The sequence below is a fragment of the Stenella coeruleoalba genome (genome assembly GCF_951394435.1).
Source record: "Stenella coeruleoalba genome assembly, chromosome: 6".
Taxonomy (NCBI): Eukaryota; Metazoa; Chordata; class Mammalia; order Artiodactyla; family Delphinidae; genus Stenella; species Stenella coeruleoalba.
Genome location: NC_137151.1, coordinates 70284957 through 70306573, shown reverse-complemented (window position 1 = coordinate 70306573; position 21617 = coordinate 70284957). Strand labels below are relative to the sequence as shown.

Below are 21617 nucleotides of genomic sequence, written 5' to 3'. Positions count from 1 at the left end.
TAGCTTCTGCAGTTTCTAAAATATATTCATTTTCTTTTGCTAACATAGTATCAAATGGTTCTGAACAGATATTAGCCCTTTTTGATGATTCTTTTGTAACCAGCCACTAAATACCACCTTCACCACCCGTGGCCCTGACTGTGGTCACAGAGGACAGGAGATGGATCATCTGACAAAATCCTTATAGACAGATTCTGTCTACATCACTCCTCATCCCCATGCATGCCGCAGCGCTCAGAATATGCCCGTACTTGTATAGCGCATAGATGAGACTGCTTCCAGCTGGAGGGGACCAGTTGGAAAATTCCACTGTAGAAATTGTTTTCAAAAGTAAATAGCAGAATATTGGTTTGATTTATCACCATTTCTAAAACAAAGAGGAAATCAAGCTCTGAAGGAAATTGTAACTGCTTGGCAGTTCCACTCAACCAAGGTTTTTCTAACTGTAACCATATTGTGCCTCTTGATACTGACTATGGCTTGTGTATGACTGCTTGGAAGGGAAATAATCTCGTCTGTAATCTCCCCTCGGGCCACTTTGTCACTACTCTTTTTCAGGTCCACACATTCAGGGGGCCGCACTGGTGTGAATACTGTGCCAACTTCATGTGGGGACTCATTGCTCAGGGAGTGAGATGTGCAGGTAAGAGCTCTTCCCTTTTCGCCTGATTGTGTAAGTTATGAAGCTATAAGGAGTAACTCATGAGGAGCTTTGCTCTTCTGCACATATAATGGGCTGGACCCCCGTTTGCTCTTAACATGCAACAGGCTGGATTTCTCAGGCAGCCAATTTGACTATTGATATTTTATCTGCCCTTCACCTTCTTGTACTTAATGGGCAGCAGTCTGGTCCTTTAAAAAGAGAGAAGTTGTCTTGTTCAGAAAGTCTGATAAAAGGAGATAAAAGTAAGGCAGTTATATTTGCCTTGCCTTTGATGTTGCAGCAACTAAATTTATAAGAATGATTTTTTTAAAGCAGTGTACAGGGACCTATGATTGTTGCCTTAGAAACTGAATTTTAAAGATAACTTGTTAAGCTGAATTGTCCTTACTAACTTTTGTGAAATCAAATTGAAGCTTTAAAAATCTGTGAATTTATCTTAAAAGATGATTACCAAATTCTGAAAAACCACTTAGTCACTAATATTTTGTTTGTGACATTTTAAAATCTTGAATATGCCATATCCTCTTTATAAAATATGACCATAGTATTTTAGATTTAAATTTAGAAACTTGAAGGTTTCCACATAAAGAAATAACCAACTCAGGGATTTATTGAAATGCTTTATGAAATAAGTAGTTATTCGCATAATGTGAAATTCATTTGTATAGAACAACTATACTGAGTACTGGCCACTTATTCAAACTGCTCTAAATTCTGGTATAGGCTTAAAAATAAGTATTTAAATTTCAGATGTGTAATGTTAGGTCACAGAAGTTTCTTTCTGCTATTTAAATTGTAAAACTAAAAGATACCTTCTTACATGTCTTTTTGCCTGAAGCTTAACTCTAAAAATGTATGTGAAGAGTAAAGTATTTCAAAATGGTAACTGAAGTAATTCTGTCAAATTTAGCACTGTAAAAATCCACATTTCTTTTGTGGCATGATTCCTAATGGAATATTTTCGTTGTCCATTATGTGCAGAAACTTCTGGGGTTTGATTTTTCTTATTTCTAAATTGCCTTTTCTTTGAATAGCAAGGTGTGGTATGCGTTGCATGTGAACGTTCCAAGTCGCCCTTCCTTCAGTTATAACTCCCTTAGCACCACTAAGGCATGATAAGATTCCAGGCATGTATCACTAGCTAGATCCATTCAGGGACCTCGCTGCCATGAGGAGGGGGAAGAATTCCTCACGTCTTGACTTTGAACTGTGCAGAGGTGTCCGTCAAGGAGAGCCTCAGCTCAGAGCCAGTCTTATTCCTCCAACATCCTAGAGGGCTGACAGCCCCATTTGCAGTTCTCTGCCCAGAGAATAAATGAGGACAACAGTGTCTTTCTGGCTGGTGGTTACCCAGAGTCAGGATGAGGACCCATCACTAGGAAGGTTGTGGTTGAGCCTTTGAACTGGAGGAAGGTTGTGGTTGAGCCTTTGAACGGAACGTAGTCGTGTAGTTAAGAACATCCACATCGTTGTGGTGTTTCAAAGGCAAATGGAGTACCCTTTCCAAAGCACAGATCACCTGCTCGAAGAATGGTCGTCTTCATAAGCCTGGTTTGCCTTTATGACATAGCCTTGACCAGCTGAGACTGCAACGGTTTCTTACACATTTTAAGACTGTCACTAATTCAAAAGCTTTTCTTTTACTAGAGTGATGATGTTTATCGTTTACATTTTGAAAGAGTGAAGGCCACCTACATGGAAATTCTGAGTCAGCTATTAGCAGAGAACTAGCACAGCACATGTGAATAATCTTTGGCCATATGCTACAACCCCATATCATGTTTAGAAGAAATGTTTTGGAATGTTTATGATAGTGATAATGTGAAGGAAAAGAAGAAAGAAAATGATTCACCCCATCCCATAGCCACCCACTTGAATAGCCTCCACTTTTTATTGTGAGTAAATGTCAACAATGTAAAGAAAAGCCTTTTCATTTTATGTTATATCTTGTCTTCAAAAGCGTTATATTCTATGTGATTGGAACCCGATTACTGAGCAATATAAGAAGAAGTCAACCCATTTTTTTGAAATACGGAAGGTTAGGATTTGAATTACTTCTGTTTTCTATGACAACTAATTACATTTAGATTGACGGTGGGATTCTTTCATCTGAAGTGGCTCATCCTGACCTTTGAGCCATCTGCTTTATATAAAACAATGCAAAGAATTAAGAACTTCGAGAGAGAGAACTAACTGTGGTAGGGTGAACGTTGGCTCCCCAAAGAGGTCTACTTCCTAATGCCTAGAACCTGTGACTGTTTCCTCTCATGGCAAAGGAGAGTCTGTGATTAAGTTAATGAAGTTGAGACGGGGAGATTACTGTGGACTGTCAGAGTGGCCCAGTGTAATCACGATCAAAGCGTCCCTGTAAGAGGGAGGCAAAAGAGGCTGAGTCAGATAAAAGGTATAAGAACAGAAGCAGAGGTCAGAAAAGAGCAAAGATGCTATGCTGCTAGCTTTGAAGATGGGGGAAGGGGGCCATGAGCCAATGAATGCAGGCAGCCTCTGGAAGCTGGAAAAAGCAAGGCAAGAAATAGATTCTCCCCTGGAACCTCCAGAAGGAGGTCTTAGGCTTGCTAGGGCCTTGATTTCAGTCCAGTGAAGCTGATTTTGGGCTTCTGACCTCCAGAACTGTTAGATGACACACTCATGTTCTTTTAAACCACTGAGTTTACGGTTATTTGTTACAGCGGCAACAGGAGACTAATACATTAGCCACTAAGCATTAAAGCTTTTACTTCCAAAGAAAAATGGAAGTAACACTGCCTATCAGAAAAGAGATGTATTTATCTGCTTTTGATCCCTAAGACAGCTTGCTTTGTTCTGGTTTCTTTTTTCAAAATCCACCAAGGCAGAAGAGAGGCTGTCCGGAATTTTTAAAAGAATGTTTGCCAAAAGCAGCAGTTTTGTATCCCACCACCCCCCTCTTTTTTTTTTTTTTTTTTTAACATTATGCGAAGTGTTGGGTGATGTTCCAATCACCAGGCTGGTGGCAGAGTAGCTGAAGGAATCAGACTGAATCCAGCTAATAGCAAGCAAGCTGTCCCTTCAGTACTGAAAGCTCTAGGCTTGCTCAACACCCACCGCTGATAAGGACAACTGAGGGAGCAGCAGGGACAGTCATGGGGATGCAGTCATTGCAGACATGATCTTCCCAAAACTCCACAACATGAGGTTCCACAGTCGGCATTAAATGTCTCACCTACCACAGTCTCCCTTACGTTAGGCTTCTATAAGTGAGTAAAATTACGTTGCAAGAGACCAGCTAACTGCAGCTTGGGAGTGGTGCTCCTTTGCGAGCAAAGTAAGTGGCCTTCAAAAGTTAAGTGCAAAGGATCATTGTTGTTCAGATGGAATAATTTTCCCAGACCATTTTTCCTTTCTTTATGAAATTTAAGCTTATAGGTTAAAGTAATCTATTATAAGATCACCAAACATCTCTCTCATGAAAAAGACCATTATTCCACCAGCATTCCTGAATTGTTTTCATTTTAGCCTTCCCAAAATATTCTAAGAAGTTAAGCCGGATAATAATTGTAGATCAGACACATCAACTTAGTGTTGGTTATTTATGAAAGTGACTTCATTTTTCCAGTGTATCATTATCATTGCTGCCGGCCCCCAAAAGGAAATGGCAGCAGTTTTTTTTCCTAATAATAAAATGTATTTATTGCTTTGCATATACAAGCACTTAACTTTTAGGTTGGAGAAGGGGAAGTAATGTCTTCGATTTTAATTACTGCTTTGATTGTACCTAAAAAGTTATGTTTGTCCTTGTAACCCAATGAGAAATTGGTTAGACTTGCTTACGACTTTCATGTAGCTCCTTTTAATTGAAAGCAATGTTTTCATAAATATCCCAAAGAACAAAGTATTCTTCTTAATTTTGCTTCTGAAAATAATGACTTCTGATGCATGTTAGAAATGGGCTAGTCCCACTTTTCCTGGGTGGGCGTGGAGGTGGAGGTAGGGACAGCTAAGAGACATGTTTTAAAATAAAACTTCTATTTGCAATTAATTTAAAATAGGAACACTCATAGAAAAGAATGAATGATTACCTTTCCTTTCAAAACACACATTGACATTACCCCTTAATCCTATCAATAGAATATAAATAATATCAGCTATTTATTTCAAAAAATAGGTTTCTGTGCTTTTTAGATATAAACCATGCATGTTTTTTAGAGAAATCAAGCCCAGAAAATCTGAAAGTAACCTCAAGTTAGTATTCTAATAGGAATACTTGATTAATAAGGACAGAATGAAATACGATTTGAATTTCTCATTCCTCCTTTCATGTGTTTATTCTGTGCTTATTAACTTGAAGAATTGGGAGGGGGCAATGTGATTTAATTGTAACATAAAAATAACCCACCAAACCAAGAGATGCAACAAATGAGATAATCTTTTATGGAGTTTTTTTTTCACTTATACTGTAGAGCTTCCCTGGGAGAAACTGAACTCTATAGGAGTTATATGACTTTAATAAATAAGTATGAAAACCAAATAAAGTCTTAATGGCAACCTGAAATATTGATATATTGCTAGTCCCTGAAGCAGCAATTTTCAGAGCAAGCGCAGAGCTGGTATATTGCACTGTGAACTTAAGGGTATAACGATACTTCATTTTAATGCCTTTACCCTATCCTTTGGTCTTTTGAAGGACTTCATATCCAATCCTGCCAAGAAATTTGGCCTTTGAAATTTACTTCTAAAATTGAGCATAATATATTGTCCCATAGTTTAATCTTATCCAAATGTAAGAAAGAGTATCAGTTTAGGAAACATTTCCCTTCTTGTTAAATACCTAAATCTGAGCTCAGTCATCTCTTTATCCAGTTTTCACTGAGTCACAAATAAATTAGGCATTTGCTGATGTGTAAAATGGGAGATAACTGCAGACGTTCAAAGGAAAAACATTAATATTAGTATCAGACCATTAGTGCCATTCAGATGTTTTGATATTCTGTGGATGCATCTAAATTTTACTGTTTTACCTTCTAGTGGATTTCCACTTACTTAGGAAAGAATGTGACAAAACAAGAATATAATGGGTAGGTTTTATCGCTGCTTTTTAAAAGTGCTTGCCAAATCACATATAGATTTCTGTAACGGTAAAATACAGCAGAGCCTTTTAAACTCAAGTGTATACAACAAATAATAGGTACAACATACATTATTGAATAAGAGGTTGAAAATAGCAAGTTCATCTTCAACCCTGAAAACAATAACTCAGCGTACATGGTGTACTGCTGGTGAAAAGTGGTGTATATATCACTCAGTGGGACGAGCACAGGCTGGGAATTAGGAAGCCAAGGTTGAAATCTCAGTTCTACCAGTTTCTGGCTGAGCAACTTGAACAAGTCATTTAGCCTCTCTGAGCTTCGTTGTCTTTGTGAAAAGAAGACACTGGGGTAGGTTGTTACTAACAGCCATTTCCAGCTGGACCTGTGACTTCCGTGTACACAGAATATGAGGCACATCAACATTATTTTTAGATAATGAAGCTCTGCTGACTTTTATACTTTTAAAATATTATGTAAGAGTTCTTCCAGTTCTAGACAAGTTGAATAAATATATTTTATTCCTCACAATAATGATAACAAAAGACCCTGGACAGAATATATACATCAATTATCAAAAGACTGAAAGTTGGGTAAAAGAAGGAAGGCTGATTAGGGACCTCAGGACTCAAGGAACCCAGAAGCGAGTTGCCTGGTGGTATTTTGGATTTTGGGGTTTTTTGAAACTCCTGTGTATCCCAGCCTGAGCATTAAAGATACCCACAACCCATAAATGCCAATAGGCACAGACAAATCCCAAGAAAAGCTGGCTCTTCCTAGCCAAAGCCCTGGGAAAAGGGCACCCAAGCCGGACAGAAGTCTTTTAGCCGTGTCTACCATTCTCCAGGTGAACACCATGATAAAGCCACATTGCTACCCCTACCCACGGACTTCTGCTGGATGCTGCAGCAGAAGGCTGTGGGTAGAACCCTATTTTCCATCCCACTCTGCAGTAACAAGGTTGCACTTCTCTCCTGTGAGTCTGTGAGTAGAGCCCTGTCTTCCATCACCATCTTGCAGGAAGAAAGTGGAACCCCTCCCTGGCTGAGACTGTGGGTGGAACCCTGACTTTCATCCCACCCCGCCTATAGTAGAAGCAGCACCCACTCAGCCCAAGTCTACGGGCAGAGAGCCCTGTCTTCATCCCTGACCTGCAGTAATGAGGGAGCTGAGACCATGATCGGAACTCTCTTCCGTGCCCACCCTGCAGTTCCATGCAGCACAGCACTCCTCCCCGACCAGGTTTGTGAGCAAACCCTGACTTCCATCCCTACCCTGCAATAATAACTAGGACATGGCCCTCTTCCCTCCCCAGAATGTAGGGTAGAGTCCTGCCATAAGATACATGTTTGGTAGGCAAAATAGCACTGCAGTAGCATTACAAAGGCTTTGTTACCTAGTTTGACATTTGAAACACAGCCTATGAAAGTATGCCAGGATTTGCATTCTAAATCTAAACAGGTTAACTACCTGCTAAAGTTGAAAATTTCAGTAGGAACCAGAGTCTTATAACACTCAAAATATCCAGGATGCAGTTCAAAATTACATTTCATACCAAGTACCAGGAAAATCTCAACTCAGATGAAAAAAGATAATCAACAGTCGCCAATATTGAGATGACAGAGATGTTGGAATTATCAGACAAGGAAAGCAGCTATCATAAAAACGTTCCAAGAAGCAATTAGAAACACTCTTGAAACAAATGAAAAAATAGGAAATATCAGAAAAGAAATAAAGATATAAGAAAGAACTAAATGTAAATTTTAGAACTGAAAATTTTATTAACAAATAAACCCACGGGATGGGCTCAATGGTAGATACAATATGTCAGAGGAAGGAATCTGTGAAGCTGAAGATAGATCAGTAGATATTATCCAATTCAAATGAGAGCAAAAATAGGTTTTTAAAAGTGAACTGAGCTTCAGAGACCTGTAGAACAGAAGATTTAGCATTTGTGTTGTTGGAGTCCCGGAAGAGGATAAAGAGTGAGAGGGTGGAAGATATTTGAAAAACTGGTGGCTGAAGACTCCCCAGATTTGGTGAAAGCAGTCAGAGAAAAATGATGTACCTATTTGGAGGTACGTTTATGTAAATGAAGTGTATAAAGAACAGTGTAGATGAGGAAGCAGCTATAACCCCAGCATCCAAGTCCTTTTCAGGACCTGGCATTCACATCTGACGAACACAGAATTGGCCTAGAAGTCAGCTTAGCTCCTGACCTTAAGCTGATTATGACAATGCCTTGCAGTGAACCCTGGGGCACTACCTAGGAAAGGCCTCTCAAAATGTTTCATTCTTCTAAATAATAACAGAGTCATGGTAAACAATTACAATTTACTATGTGTAAGCATTTTACGTGTATTAATATTTAAGCCTCACATTAACATAATAATAGAACCTAATAATAGATCTAATATTAATGGATAAATACTATTATTATTCCCATTTTATATAACTGAGGCACAGAAAGTTTAAGTAACCCCCTCAAAATCACACAGCTAATAGATTCTAGATCTAACTCTAAATTACGGAAGTTATACAAAACATTAAAATTTCAGGGGAAATGAGGTCCTTTAAGTGGCCATTGCCACTGAGTTCCCTCATGATTGAATCAGAAATCTTATTTATATCTAATATAGAATAAAGAGGAATTTGGGGTTCAGGTTATGTATTCATTTGGACATCATTTAACTACACAGAACAGTGTTGGGTCATTTCTTCAGATGGTACAGATTCAGCTCCTTGCCCTGGCAGCCTTTACGTATTCAAAGAAGCACCTGTTCTTCTTTAGTGATGACGATGTTTGGACACTATTAGCATGGGCTGTGCCATTGCCAGTGCTGTTCACTTACACACACATGTTCAAAGACTCAGCTTCCCTCAACACCTAGCCTGTTTTTGCACATGGGAGGTGCTCAGTACACGACTTCTTCCCTTAGAGTCACCACAAGCCTTAAGTTCTTTTTTCAAGTTGGTAATATCTACATATTTAATGAAAGAACAATTCTATTTATAAGTTGTGGCTAATTTTCCTTGTCTTTGTTAACTGTTACTGCCATATATATAACTAGATTTCAGCTTTACCAAAAGTCATAATAATGATGATGATCATCAGTATTTGTCTAACATTTTATAATATGCAAATCACCTCGAATGCATTGGCTTATTAATTCTCATAACAATTCTGTGAGGTAAGTGTTATGCTCCTGTTTCTGCCCAAACAGCAAGCAAAACTGAAGCTTGCCCAAGGACCACAGACAGTGGTCGTGGGACTGTATGGTTTTCAAATCCATTAAGACCTGGCTATAAATTGTGTGTACCTCAGTTGGATTGGATTTATGGGAGGTCAGCATCAAGTTTTCATGAACTTAAAAACAAATGGGTAATATTTTAAACAAACATAAAGGTGACATTTATTTTTAGTTAAATTATTCAGGTATGGTCCATGTCTCTTAGGTCCAATTTAGCAAAATATTTGTATCCCTCTCTATTTCTTCTAAAATGCCATTGTGCTCTTCTTGTTGAAAATAAAATACCTCAAAATATTAACTAGAAAATATTTGGGTTCTGGCATCTTAGAAGCTATAACCCAATAAAATGACAAAGCAAAGGAACAACTTCAGTAGAGGCAATATGGTATAGGTGTTAAAATCGTGGACTCTACAATCTTTGTAGACTTGAATTTCAGCTCAAATGTACTAAATGCCATGGGTAAGTTACTTAACACATACGTGCTTGGTTTCATCAGGTTTATGAAAGAGAAGAATAAAAGTACCTGGTTTATAGTTTTCTGTAAATAATGTAAAGCACTTGGAATAGTGCTTGGCATTAGTAAGCTGTTAATAGTAGTAACAAATAATAACTGTGGCTATTCTTAGCTACTAGATGTATTCTATATTATCTTATACATATATATAAAGAGTTAGGAGTAGATACACATATGAGCAGCATCAACGTAAGAGGGCCCTGGGATACTCTTACTTTTGGAGGTTCAATTCCACCTCATATCAGATTTATTAAAATGCAGTTATATCCACATTGAATATAATTTTTTATATAACTTTAAAGAAATGGAACTTTAAATTTTTAGTTGGCTAGTTGGTGTAATGTTACATTTTGTAGACATTTAATTGAACACTTACTAATTTTGTTTGGCCTGGGTTGGTATTCTCCTGAGACCATACAGCAAGTAAATGACGGAACATGAGCTAGAATTCTAGTCTTCTAACTTAAAATCAGAATTTTCCTAAAGAATGAGAAGAATGTTTCCCCCACTCTGCAGGCTGGAAGCTAGTCCCCTTTTAAACCTAATTCAAGTTGGAGTGTCTTGCCAAAATAAACCTGCAGAATGCTCAAAATTCTGAAAATAATAATGAATTTTTCCTTTCTTTATTCTTCAGATTGTGGATTGAATGTTCATAAGCAGTGTTCCAAGATGGTCCCAAATGACTGCAAGCCAGACTTGAAACATGTCAAGAAGGTGTACAGTTGTGACCTGACAACACTCGTGAAAGCCCACATCACTAAGCGGCCCATGGTGGTGGACATGTGCATCAGGGAGATTGAATCTCGAGGTGAGGCGTTTCCAGCAAGGTTCAGAGCAGTCGTAACTCACTGCACAACCAGGTTTTCTTCTGCAAGTTTAGGGGGAATTATTTCAGATAACAAATGATCTGAAAGTCTGAAATCAGTTAACAGATAATTAACCAGCATGATTTCAAGGTACATTTAACCAGTTATAAGAAATATGCTTAAAATATATTTATGGTTGATGCTTCCTGTCTGTAAAAGTTGATATGTAGGTACCAATTCATTTCTCAGTTTTTATATTTTTTCTTAGGTCCAAAAAGCAAAGGTATAAATGCTCTGTTTAAAACTATCCTAGGCCAAAAAACCAAAAACCAGAACTGCATGCACCCTAATTATTCTTTGCCACTTGGGAAAAACTGCTATATGCCTATTAATATAGTTTATCTTAGTCTTCCATTATGTACAAGAATTTATGGTGTAAAGGGGGTGATGAAATAATTTCCCTTAAGACCTAAGGTATTTGATCTAGTTAGACAAAATGATGAGCCAAATTACAGATATTCAAGTCACAGTAGGTCAGAATTAAAGAACTGTGAGTGAAATGGTTTTATTTTAGGAGAAAAGTGTGAAGAGGTTTCTAAACATGTATATTTCATCATTCTTCCTGACACATTACTTCCCCAGCCTAAAGTATGAGAAGTTAAAATTTGAAGAAAAGGCATAATCCCAAAGAAACTAATTAGCTTCCCTGCTTTATTTCTACAGGTCTTAATTCTGAAGGACTGTACCGAGTCTCAGGATTTAGTGACCTAATTGAAGATGTCAAGATGGCTTTTGACAGAGGTGTGTTTTCCAGCAGGTTCATTAACTTAGGACAATAATTCTCTGCCAAAAAAGGCACAATTTCTTATGTTATTCTTTCCATTATTTTTCTAAATCATTAATGATTATTATGCCAAATGAAAAGACTTAGCTTATAATTTTTATTATTTTTTGTATTAGTTGTAAGTATTAAACTGTTAAATTTCAGGGTGAGAAATAAGCATAAAATTTAACTGTATTACCAACATTTGAGTATCCAAGCCTGGTCCACGTTCACCAAAATGTATACATAGCAGTTAAATTTACCAAGAACCATGGAGAAAACAGTGGAGGTGGATGTAGGGGAAGGAATCTAAGTCATTGCAGATCTCAGATTCTCCAGGTTTGCGGTGGCCCACCTAACTCTGCCTGCCGTGCATGCCTCCCTGGCATCTCGTTATCAAAGTCTGAGCTCACGTCAGGGCAGGAATCTGAGAGGAACTGGGGACCTTCTGGCATCAGACCTCCCACTGTGGGAGGAAGGACCCAGCCAAAGAAGAGCTCAATGGGACTTCTTTTCTTTTAACTAACGTTTAAATTAAGGTTTGTTGCCATGGTTCTCCAATTTGTCTTTGTTTTGAGCACTGGAGTAGGTGGGACCAAGGAACTGTAAACTTGAATACAGGAAGTGAAACAGAATAGGAGTTGTGATTGTAAAGAGCCTCTTTCCTTTGCAAGTACAAATTTCTAGTTCCATTACACTCCCCTCCCATCACAGACTTCTTACAGCCAACAGAGACAGAAGACAAAATAAATGAGATATTATTACCAACCCAGTAGGAGGAAATCTAGGTCAGCCCACATATTTGATAAGATTGAAGAAAATGACATGAAGTAATGGCATCAGGAACAACCCTGAATCTATGCCAGATTGAATGTTAGGCATTTCTTTTTCTCTGAAAGGTAGCAACTGAGCATGTCCATTCCCAGCCATTGGCCATGGGAGATTTTCCATATAATCCCTCCTCTCCTGCCCCTGCCCATAGTTTCCTCTGTTAACATCTCTCATTCATACAGTACATCTGTTATAATTGATGAGCCAACACTGATACCTTATTATTGACTAAAGTCAATAGTTTACATTAAAGGTCACTTTTTATGTTGTACAGTTCTGTGGTTTTTGGCAAATGCATAACATCATGTATCCACCATCACAGTGTCATACAGAACTTTCATTACCATAAAATCTCTACGTTCTACCTGTTCTTTCCCTTCCTCCCCTGAACTCCTGGCAACCACTGATCTTTTTACTGACTCCATAGCTTTGCCGTTTCCATAATATCATATAGTTGGAATCACACAGTATGTAATTTTTTCAGGCCAGCTTCTTTTACTTAGCAACACGTATTTAAAGTTCCTCCGTGTCTTTTCATGGCTTGAGAGCTCATTTGTTTTTATCACTGAATAATATTCCTTTGTCTGGATGTACCACAGTTTCTCCGTTCACTAATTGAAAGACCATCTTGCTTCCATTTTTTTGGGGCAATTATGAATAAAGCTGCTGTAAACATTTGTGTGCAGGTTTTTGTGTGGACAAAAGTTTTCAGCTCCTTCGGGTAAATACCAAGGAGTGTGATTTCTGGATTATATGGTAAGCATTTGTTTAGCTTTGCAAGAACCTGTCTGTCTTCCGAAGTGGCAGTTCTACTTTGCATTCCCACCAGCAACCAAAGAGAGTTCCTGTGGCCCCACATCCTTGCCAGCGTTTGGCGTTATCAATGTTCTGGATTCTAGCCATTCTAATAGCTGTGTAGGAAAGAAGTTGCTTTTTTTTTTTTTGACATTTATCATGGTTTATGTTATTTTTGAATACATGTTTACTTTTTTTTTAACATCTTTATTGGAGTATAATTGTTTTACAATGGTGTGTTAGTTTCTGCTGTATAACAAAGTGAACCAGCTATACATATACATATATCCCCATATCCCCTCCCTCTTTTTTTTTTTTTTTTTTTTTTTGCAGTATGCGGGCCTCTCACTGTTGTGGCCTCTCCTGTTGCGGAGCACAGGCTCCAGACGCGCAGGCTCAGCGGCCATGGCTCACGGGCCCAGCCGCTCCGTGGCATGTGGGATCTTCCCAGACCGGGGCACGAACCCGTGTCCCCTGCATCGGCAGGCGGACTCTCAACCACTGTGCCACCAGGGAAGCCCTCCCCTCCCTCTTGCGTCTCCCTCCCACCCTCCCTATCCCATCCCTCTAGGTGGTCACAAAGCACCAAGCTGATCTCCCTGTGCTGTGCATCTGCTTCCCACTAGCTATCTATTTTACATTTGGTAGTGTATATTGATACAGCCACTATGGAGAACAGTATGGAGGTTCCTTAAAAAACTAAAAACAGAACTACCATATGACCCAGTAATCCCACTTCTGGGCATATACCCTGAGAAAACCATAATTCAAAAAGAGTCATGCGCCACAATGTCATTGCAGCTCTGTTTACAATAGCCAGGACATGGAAGCAACCTAAGTGTCCATCGACATATGAATGGATAAAGAAGATGTGGCACATATATACAGTGGAATATTACTCAGCCATAGAAAGAAATGAAATTGAGTTATTTGTAGTGAGGTGGATGGACCCAGATACTGTCATACAGAGTGAAGTAAGTCAGAAAGAGAAAAACAAATACTGTATGCTAACACATATATATGGAATCTAAAAAAAAAAAACAAACATGTTTCTGAAGAACCTAGGGGCAGGAGAGGAATAAAGACTCAGACGTAGAGAATGGACTTGAGGACACAGGGAGGGGGAAGAGTAAGCTGGGACAAAGTGAGAGAGTGGCATGGACATATATCACTACCAAATATAAGAGGCTGCTTTTTAATCATTAAAAATCTTTCATAAGCTAAATGGAATAAAAGAAAGCTAGTATAAGATCTAGCTCAGAGTAGACGCTAATTAAGTCTTTAGTAGATGAAAATTCAGCTGTTTTAACAAAGTACTAAGTGCAGGGGGAGGGCAGAAGGGGCCACCCTGAAAGAATGCCAGCTTTACTTGAGAGTCATAAGGCCCAGCAACTCTAAAATTTCCTCTATTTTGTAATTTCTTCTCTTGTTATATCAACACTCTGAAGTTTTGTTTTGCTTTTTCACTTCTCACTACCTCTCCTACCCACAGGGCTCAGGCAAGATCTCACGTTAGGTCTGGGAACCTGGGGTGAATCAAAGGTGGCCTCTTGTGCTGGGTCTTTTTTAAGTTGGGAGGACCTCAGTTGTTATTTTTCACATTCTCTGTGTTTATTTTAAAAAGGAAAAAAAAGTAACCCCACATTATTCCCGTAGGAATTCTCAAGTACTCATGAAATTTAAAAATATTTCTGTTAACCTCAGTCATCTCCTACTTTTCCCCTCCATCACTAAACATGGAAAAATAAGTAACCTCAGAATATAAAATTCAAAACAATAGATTGTCTTTCACAGAAAAATATATATGTGTTTCAGCACAGTGAATTTGATGTTAAACACTGAAGCATTGCTCATCTTTAAAAACAGTATACAAAAAAATGTTATTTGTTAAAAGTGCTATGAATCCAGATATTTACTTCTGTTTCTTTTAACATCCTTCAAAGACGGTGAGAAAGCAGATATTTCTGTGAACATGTATGAAGATATCAACATTATCACTGGTGCACTGAAACTGTACTTCAGAGATTTACCAATTCCACTCATCACATACGACGCCTACCCTAAGTTTATAGAGTCTGCCAGTAAGTATGAAGGCGTGCATTTGTAACCTGACAAATCGCCACTTCTTGGTAATCACATCTCCTGTTTTTTCTGCTGAGTATCTTGAATGCATTTTATGAAATATTTCTCCCTGGCCTCTGTCCATGGCTAATACACTCACAAGAATTTTGAACTCTTCTCTAACATAGGTTGTTTATGACTTCTACCATCAGAAGCATCTTTGCAATGTATTTTCCAAAGTAAGGCTTATACCAGTTCTCCTAGATATGGACCAGTACTTTTGTAAAATAAGATAAAAATAACTAGAAAAATAAAATTGAAAAAACAAGACCAACTATTTGTTATTAGATTCAGCAAGTGTGAAGATTACTCTGTCAGAATGCTATAAAATATATAAATTCTTACTCTCAATTTCTGCCCTTATCCTGTGACAGGCCATTAATAAGCAGTTTGAAAAATGGCACGGCTTCATAGATTATACTTTAAGGAGCACTATTTTAGATCAAAAAGTTATTTTTTAAGTTTTAGTTAAGATGAAAATGAGAAAAAGCAAAGGCTCATTTGCCAAATTTTATTTATGGTGCAAAAATCATACCTGTAACTTACACTTGTTTCTTTAAAGAAGGGAATTCTTAACAGACTTTAAGTGTTGGCATTACCATTTTTTAGAAAAGATAGGCTATTTCTGTCATTTACTTTTCTCTCTTAAAAACCATATGCTGTGTTAATCTTTAAATAATAACATCACTTCCTGAGTAACTCTGATTTGCTTTCTGATTTTGAAATTTCACAAGTACAAACTTGCTTTGTTCTAACTTTCAGTTTCTCCTTCAGAGCTTGTGTTGAGAATTTTTGTGGTTAGTTCCATGGAGCCCTGATTTCTCGCGGGTCAGCTCAAGCTCTCACGTAGAGAACAGCTGTGAGAATTACACTGGTTTTTACAAACGTTCACGTTAGAAGCCTGAAAAGACTCTAGATCTCTTCCATGGGAATTGGGGATTCAGGGCAGATCATGAAAATTGTCTGAGGGAGCTTACGGGTTCTTCTTTGGTGGGGCAGAGGTTTCCTCCCCAGAGAGATAAGTCAGATCGCCACTAACCTGGAAGGCACTTGACATACACCTGTATCGCAAAGGGCTGCTCAGACCTCGGTTTGCTCTGACCCCCAGCACAACTCTGGGGGCTCCATTGGATGGTGTTCCTGCCCCCTGTTGCTTGCTAGTAAAATTGAAACTCAGCTCTGTGGCTACCCCAAGGGCATCCGATTAGCACAGGACAGAGCCAGGATTCAAACCCCGGGTATGAACGCTACACAACCCCTTTATCTACTTAGAAGAAAAATCTAAGCACTCCTTACGGATTTTAAGGCCTTTTGCCCCACACCCCCAAACTACCTCACCTTCTTTCCCCACACCCACCTGAGTTGCTGAGGACAATCTCCCCTCTTTATTATTCTTCCAAAGCATTTGTCACTGTTCTTGGGTTTGTGTCTGAAATAGCCCTCCGGTGTGAAATCAGCAAGCCCCCTTATGTCACCCCTCAGAGAGCTCTTGAAAGCACATCATAAGAAAGAAACTTTCCTAAATCAAGGTAGAAATTCCATTTCCTTCTAATATAAAACTGTTTTGATGTGTGACATCAAAAACCCTGGCATAATACTTACACACAATATAAACGTTTACTGTATGTGTTTGATACTGATATCAAAAAGTTTGCGGAACACTGTGTCCTTGTAACATGTCTTTCCTAGTAGTAGAGTCTGTTTTATTCTTTAGATGCATAGATATAGCCATTCTCTTATCTGTATAAGCAGATAAGGAAGATGAGTGAAGCTAAGATTTATAGAGCATATACTAGGTGTCAGGAATGGTGCTAGGCACTTTACACCCATGATGTTGTTTTAGAAGAAATGAGATGTTACAGGTATAAGTAAATTGTCCAGGGACACATGGTGAGAGGAGGTGGCCCTGGCATTCAAACCCGTATCTGTCAAAGCCGTGCTGTCTCCACTCTACACACAGCCTGGCTCGCCTGATGGAACAGGGTACAAAAGGCTTCAACGGAGGAGGAAGATAGGAGGGGAGGGGCGGAACCCTTTCCAAACAAAGGACAGGGCTAGCTCACCCCTCCCGATGAGCTTTTTGTATCGCAGAACTTTTTTGTATCTCAGCCACTAAAACAACTGGGGCCGTGTTTTTCAGGTCTCAGGTGTCTGGCATTTATTAGCAGCCCTTGCCAACAAAAAAATCAGAGTTTGTGTTAAAGCTTTCTCCTGCAAAAGCTGTTTGAGCTCTGCTCGTGCAGCCTCCCTTGGAGAAGCTGCTGGGTGAAAGCTGGAAGGGAGTAGTGGCAGGAAATGAAGAAAAGGATTCAAGGGTGGAGGAGGCCAGGGCAACCCAACCAAAATCTTGAAGAGCTTCATGATCCCCTGGAAACTCACTTATGAACCACCTAGAAGCCTTGGTCTACCCAGCACTTCTTCCTCATTCCCTCTCCCCAGTGAAGAAATCGGTGTCCTCCAGTACAAAGGCCCAGAAGACAGATGCTTCTCACAGGCCGTGCTCAATCACCCAGCATGCACAGAGGCTTCCCAACCACCGTTGGAAACAGCACTGCCACAGTTGAGGTCCTGGTCAGGCTGAATGCAGAAACCTTCCTCTGGCCAAGGAGTCTAAGAGCTCTTTCCAGAAGATCTTAGAAGCTACATGACTCAGTCAGTGTGTAACCTTGAGCGAGTCAGATCAACTCAGAGAGAAAACCCAGAGTTCTTTGTCCTCAGCAACTTAAAATGTCCTGAAGAGAAGCCTGGTAGCTTGCCGAGTTTCCCCTCAGCTCTGCCACTGATTCACCCCTTTTGCTTGCCTAAGTTTTATTCTTTTTGTATTTGAGTTTCTCTGTAAAGAATTAGACACTACATTCTTTCAAAGAGCTTGTAACTAGATCTGATGCAGATTCGGAGCGCTCATTTCCTGCCCTCGCAACGTCCACATCCCCAAATCCTCCAGACCTTCCCTGGACCTCGCAGCCATAGGCCGCCTTTCTCCCCTGGATTCCCATCGCGCTGGCTGGCCTTCTTTCACAGCCTTGTTCCTTCCTGCCAAAGTTATAGTCATGTCTCGTCTTCCCTAGTAGACTGTAACTTCCTCAGAGGCAGGGGTCCTCTCCTGTTTGTTTTCCCTCAGTGCCCAGTCACGTAATAGGTGCTCAAAAATATTTGTTGAGTCAACATAATTTTATATTAAGAACCGTAGAATCTTAGAGTTTTTAGATACTCTAAGGGGTCACATAACTAGACTTTCTTCTACAACAAATTCTTTTTTAAATACCCTGTAACTGCAAGATCATTGCTTCTCTAGGCGGCCCGTCCGCTGGTAGACAGATGTCCACTGACAGATGCGCAGGGAAATCTGCCTGCTTTTAACTCCCTCCCATTGGCGGTAGTGCCAGTGTCACCCTCTCCCCCATGCAAGCCTTTCGTATACTTGAACAACTGATGGTGGCCATTCATCTCAGAGTACCTTCCACTGTGTCTGTCTCGCTCTTAAATTATGCTGTGGGTTTTCTTAAGGCTAAAGATTTGTGTTCTGGGAAGAATTGATCATGGGCAAGACTCTTCTAAGTGGGGAAAAAGGAGAAATGAATTCCAGGGAAGAATTTTTGTCAATTTAACATCCATATATTCAAATGCATTTTGTCATATGCTCCCAAATTTATAGCTCCAGTCTGGACCTCTCCCTAAACCCCAGATCAGTCCACAGTCGGTATGTTCACTTGGACGCCTGAAGGACATCTCAGTCAGAACTCTTGACCTTCCCCCCAGACTTCCTCCATCCATGATCTTCCCCATCTCAGTTGATTGAGGCTCCATCCTTCCAATTGCCTAAGCCCAAACCTTGGCTAATTCTTGATTATTCTCTTTTTCATACATCCCTCATCAAGAAACCCTCTGGACTCTACCCTCAAAATATACCCAGAATCCAGCAACTTCTTACCACCTTCACTGCCACCACCTGGTCTAAACGAGCGTCATTCCTCACCTGGATTTTTGTAATCACGACCAGAGTGGTCTTTCTGTTTTCACTCTTGCCCTTCCGTAGCCTGTTTCCCACATAGCAGCCAGAGGAGCAATACTGTGAAAAGTGTACATCAGATCCTGACCCTCCCTCATGCAGAAACTTCCCATTTCTCTCCGTAAATGCCGTGTTCTTAGACTAGCCCGCAGCACCTGCCGTGATAAAGTGCCCTGTTACCTCTCTGACCTCACCCCCATCTGCTCCTCTCTGCTCAGCCTCCTGCAGCCACACTTGTCTCCTCGCTTCTCCTCAGACATGACAGGCACACCCTCCCCTCGGAACCATGGCTCAGATGTCCCTCTGCCTGGAACCATCTTCACCCAGATCTCCATGGGTTGCATTCCCTCCCTCCCTCAAAGTCTGTACACGAGACTTTCATTCTCATTAAGGCCTCTCCTGACCATCCCATGTAATACTGCACGCTCGCAGCCCTCCCAGTGTTTCTTACCCTGCTGTTTTCTGCGTAGCGCTCATTCTAATCTAGTATAAACTGTAAGATAGAATATTTATTGTCTATTGCCTCCAGTAGAAAGCTCTCTGTGAACAGGGAATTTTGTTTCTTTGCTAGGCCACCTACACTGTCCTTAATTTCACACTATCTCAAGAGTCTCCTTATGAAGATTAACTACAGAAGTGAAAAGGAGACTAAGTTACTCTTTTTTTCAATTTCCAGAATACTGTAGTTTCAAATTAATTAGTCCAATCATAGAAACTATAGCTAAGTAAAAAATAAATAGTACTTTTCTATAGTAAATGGAATTTTCTTCTGTTCATTCTAGAAAGTAAATGATTGGATTTCAGTGTCTGAGATGTTATTGCTGTGATGAATTGGCACTTTGAACCTTAATGCCCCATGGTTCAAAGACTATGCATTATTTATCATAGCAGAAGGCAAACAATACATTCTTTATTGCTAAGAAATGAACCAAGAACTCTGGGGAAGCTTTGGGCAGAAACTGTAAAATGGCCAAAGTTTCTTTGAATTAAAAAGCTTCAGTCACTGTTCACATTCTGAAATTTATCACATCTGCTCTGCCAATGCTAGGAACTTTTCACTTTCATCTTATATCAGTTTTTACCTGACTCCAGTACATTGCCGTTGAGTTGGTTTGTTTTATAAATTAGAAAGAGTAGGATTCTTGGTCTTGTGTCTAAAATGTTGTATTCTGGTCAGATATGGCCTTCCAGCATCTCAGGGCTGCTAACCAACACTTAAAGGCAATTGCCCTGAAGCCCAGCGTTTAAAGGCACCCCATCTTCTTGACGTTTGGGTAGAAGCAGGAATGTGCTATGGTCCTCTTTTTGAGAGCATGAAATTCCGAAGATGTCTATTGTTTCTGAATATGTAAGTGATTGATGAATTAAACGCAGTCTGTGACCTCAAAGGAATGTGGTTTTTTGGCCAAAACAGAACTAAAATATCCAAATGAAGATTGTCCCCCTCAAAGTTACACCTTTGTAAGAGTCACATTTATTTCAGGGGTCCTGTTGTCACTCAGAACGTTTGGAATTACCTTCAAAGTCTGTACTGCATTCTTCTGAATATCTTAAGTAGAAGAATTGTGCTTTGAGCGTAGAATTGACTTTTTTATATAACAAAATAATTTAAAACTAAGCCTAATGAATAAAGGAAGTAAATATGGATGATGCATTTCTTGGTCTACAAAGAAAAAAGCATGAATATCAATTAATAAAACTTTGGCAGGGGTTGCAGTGGGCACTGGGCTAGCATTGCTTGTATACCATTGCTGAAAGGAGATTTTCAAGATATTCTGAACAGTGCAACATATGTCTGTAATATTCTAAGATGACCTTATTTGAATATATGTTTTTATCCTTGCATATGTTATTATGTGTCTGAATTTTTTATAGTTACATCCTATACATCCAATATCCAATTTTCATATTTATCAGACTTTAGGACCCTCAAGTGAAAACACTAGGTGCTCTCCCCAAAAGTCCAAGTAAATGATATTGCCACATTGACACTAAACTTTTGGAAATCTGAGACTTGAACCTTAAAAATACTTTCCAAAGCTGTGGGCGAGGGCCTGTGAGAAAGCACTTCTTGTCAGTTTTAGAAGATCACCACAAGAATAGAATGAAACGGGCCTTTTGTACCAGTTGTCTATTAAAGTTTCTCTCCTTGGTGTTCATCTTGCTACCGTAGAAATTATGGACCCCGATGAGCAATTAGAAACCCTTCATGAAGCACTGAAACTGCTGCCGCCCGCTCACTGCGAAACCCTCCGGTATCTCATGGCGCATCTAAAGAGGCAAGTTCCCAACTCGGACGTTTATACTTGTACCACATCCAAATGTTAAGAATCAAATGAAAGCAAAGGTGAAAGAAAGGACAAATGATCTATTGAATGAATGAATAAATACATAGGTATCTTGTCTTCTTGTGTAAAATCGCACACATTGAGAAGGAATGCTAAAAAAAATGCACTACAATACTGAGTGCAGACTTGACACCAACATAAATGTATCCGCAGTTCAAATATATGTTCCAAATATGTTAGAAATACCAATATTCTGCCAAGGACATGCATTAATTTTTGTGGAAAGGGAAAAGTTTGCAGCTGTAAAGACACTAGCGTTAGTATAATAAAGCAACTTGCAAGGAAGCTCACTTATGTCTTGCTCCAAAATAGGCACTTCAGACTTGGCATTTTAGATTATTGAATTAATGTTGCCAATATTGAAACCTGCTGTAAAAAGTGATGGAGTAAA

At 39.4% G+C, this 21617-nt stretch overlaps 1 protein-coding gene across 6 annotated transcripts in view; it reads left to right on the top strand.

Moving 5' to 3' along the window:
- Nucleotides 1–21617, top strand: part of CHN1 (chimerin 1) — a 175118-nt gene that overhangs the window by 151764 nt on the left and 1737 nt on the right. For 4 of the 6 annotated variants that reach the window (XM_079923666.1, XM_079923665.1, XM_079923662.1 and 1 more), the window contains 5 exons: nt 559–643; nt 10128–10301; nt 11023–11100; nt 14692–14829; nt 21052–21157. In XM_079923666.1, coding sequence (XP_079779792.1) covers nt 559–643; nt 10128–10301; nt 11023–11100; nt 14692–14829; nt 21052–21157 — 581 coding nt within the window. Of the gene's footprint in view, nt 1–558; nt 644–10127; nt 10302–11022; nt 11101–14691; nt 14830–14997; nt 15400–21051; nt 21158–21617 lie in introns of those variants that run through there. The other 2 variants (XM_079923663.1, XM_079923664.1) reach the window with 2 other exon arrangements.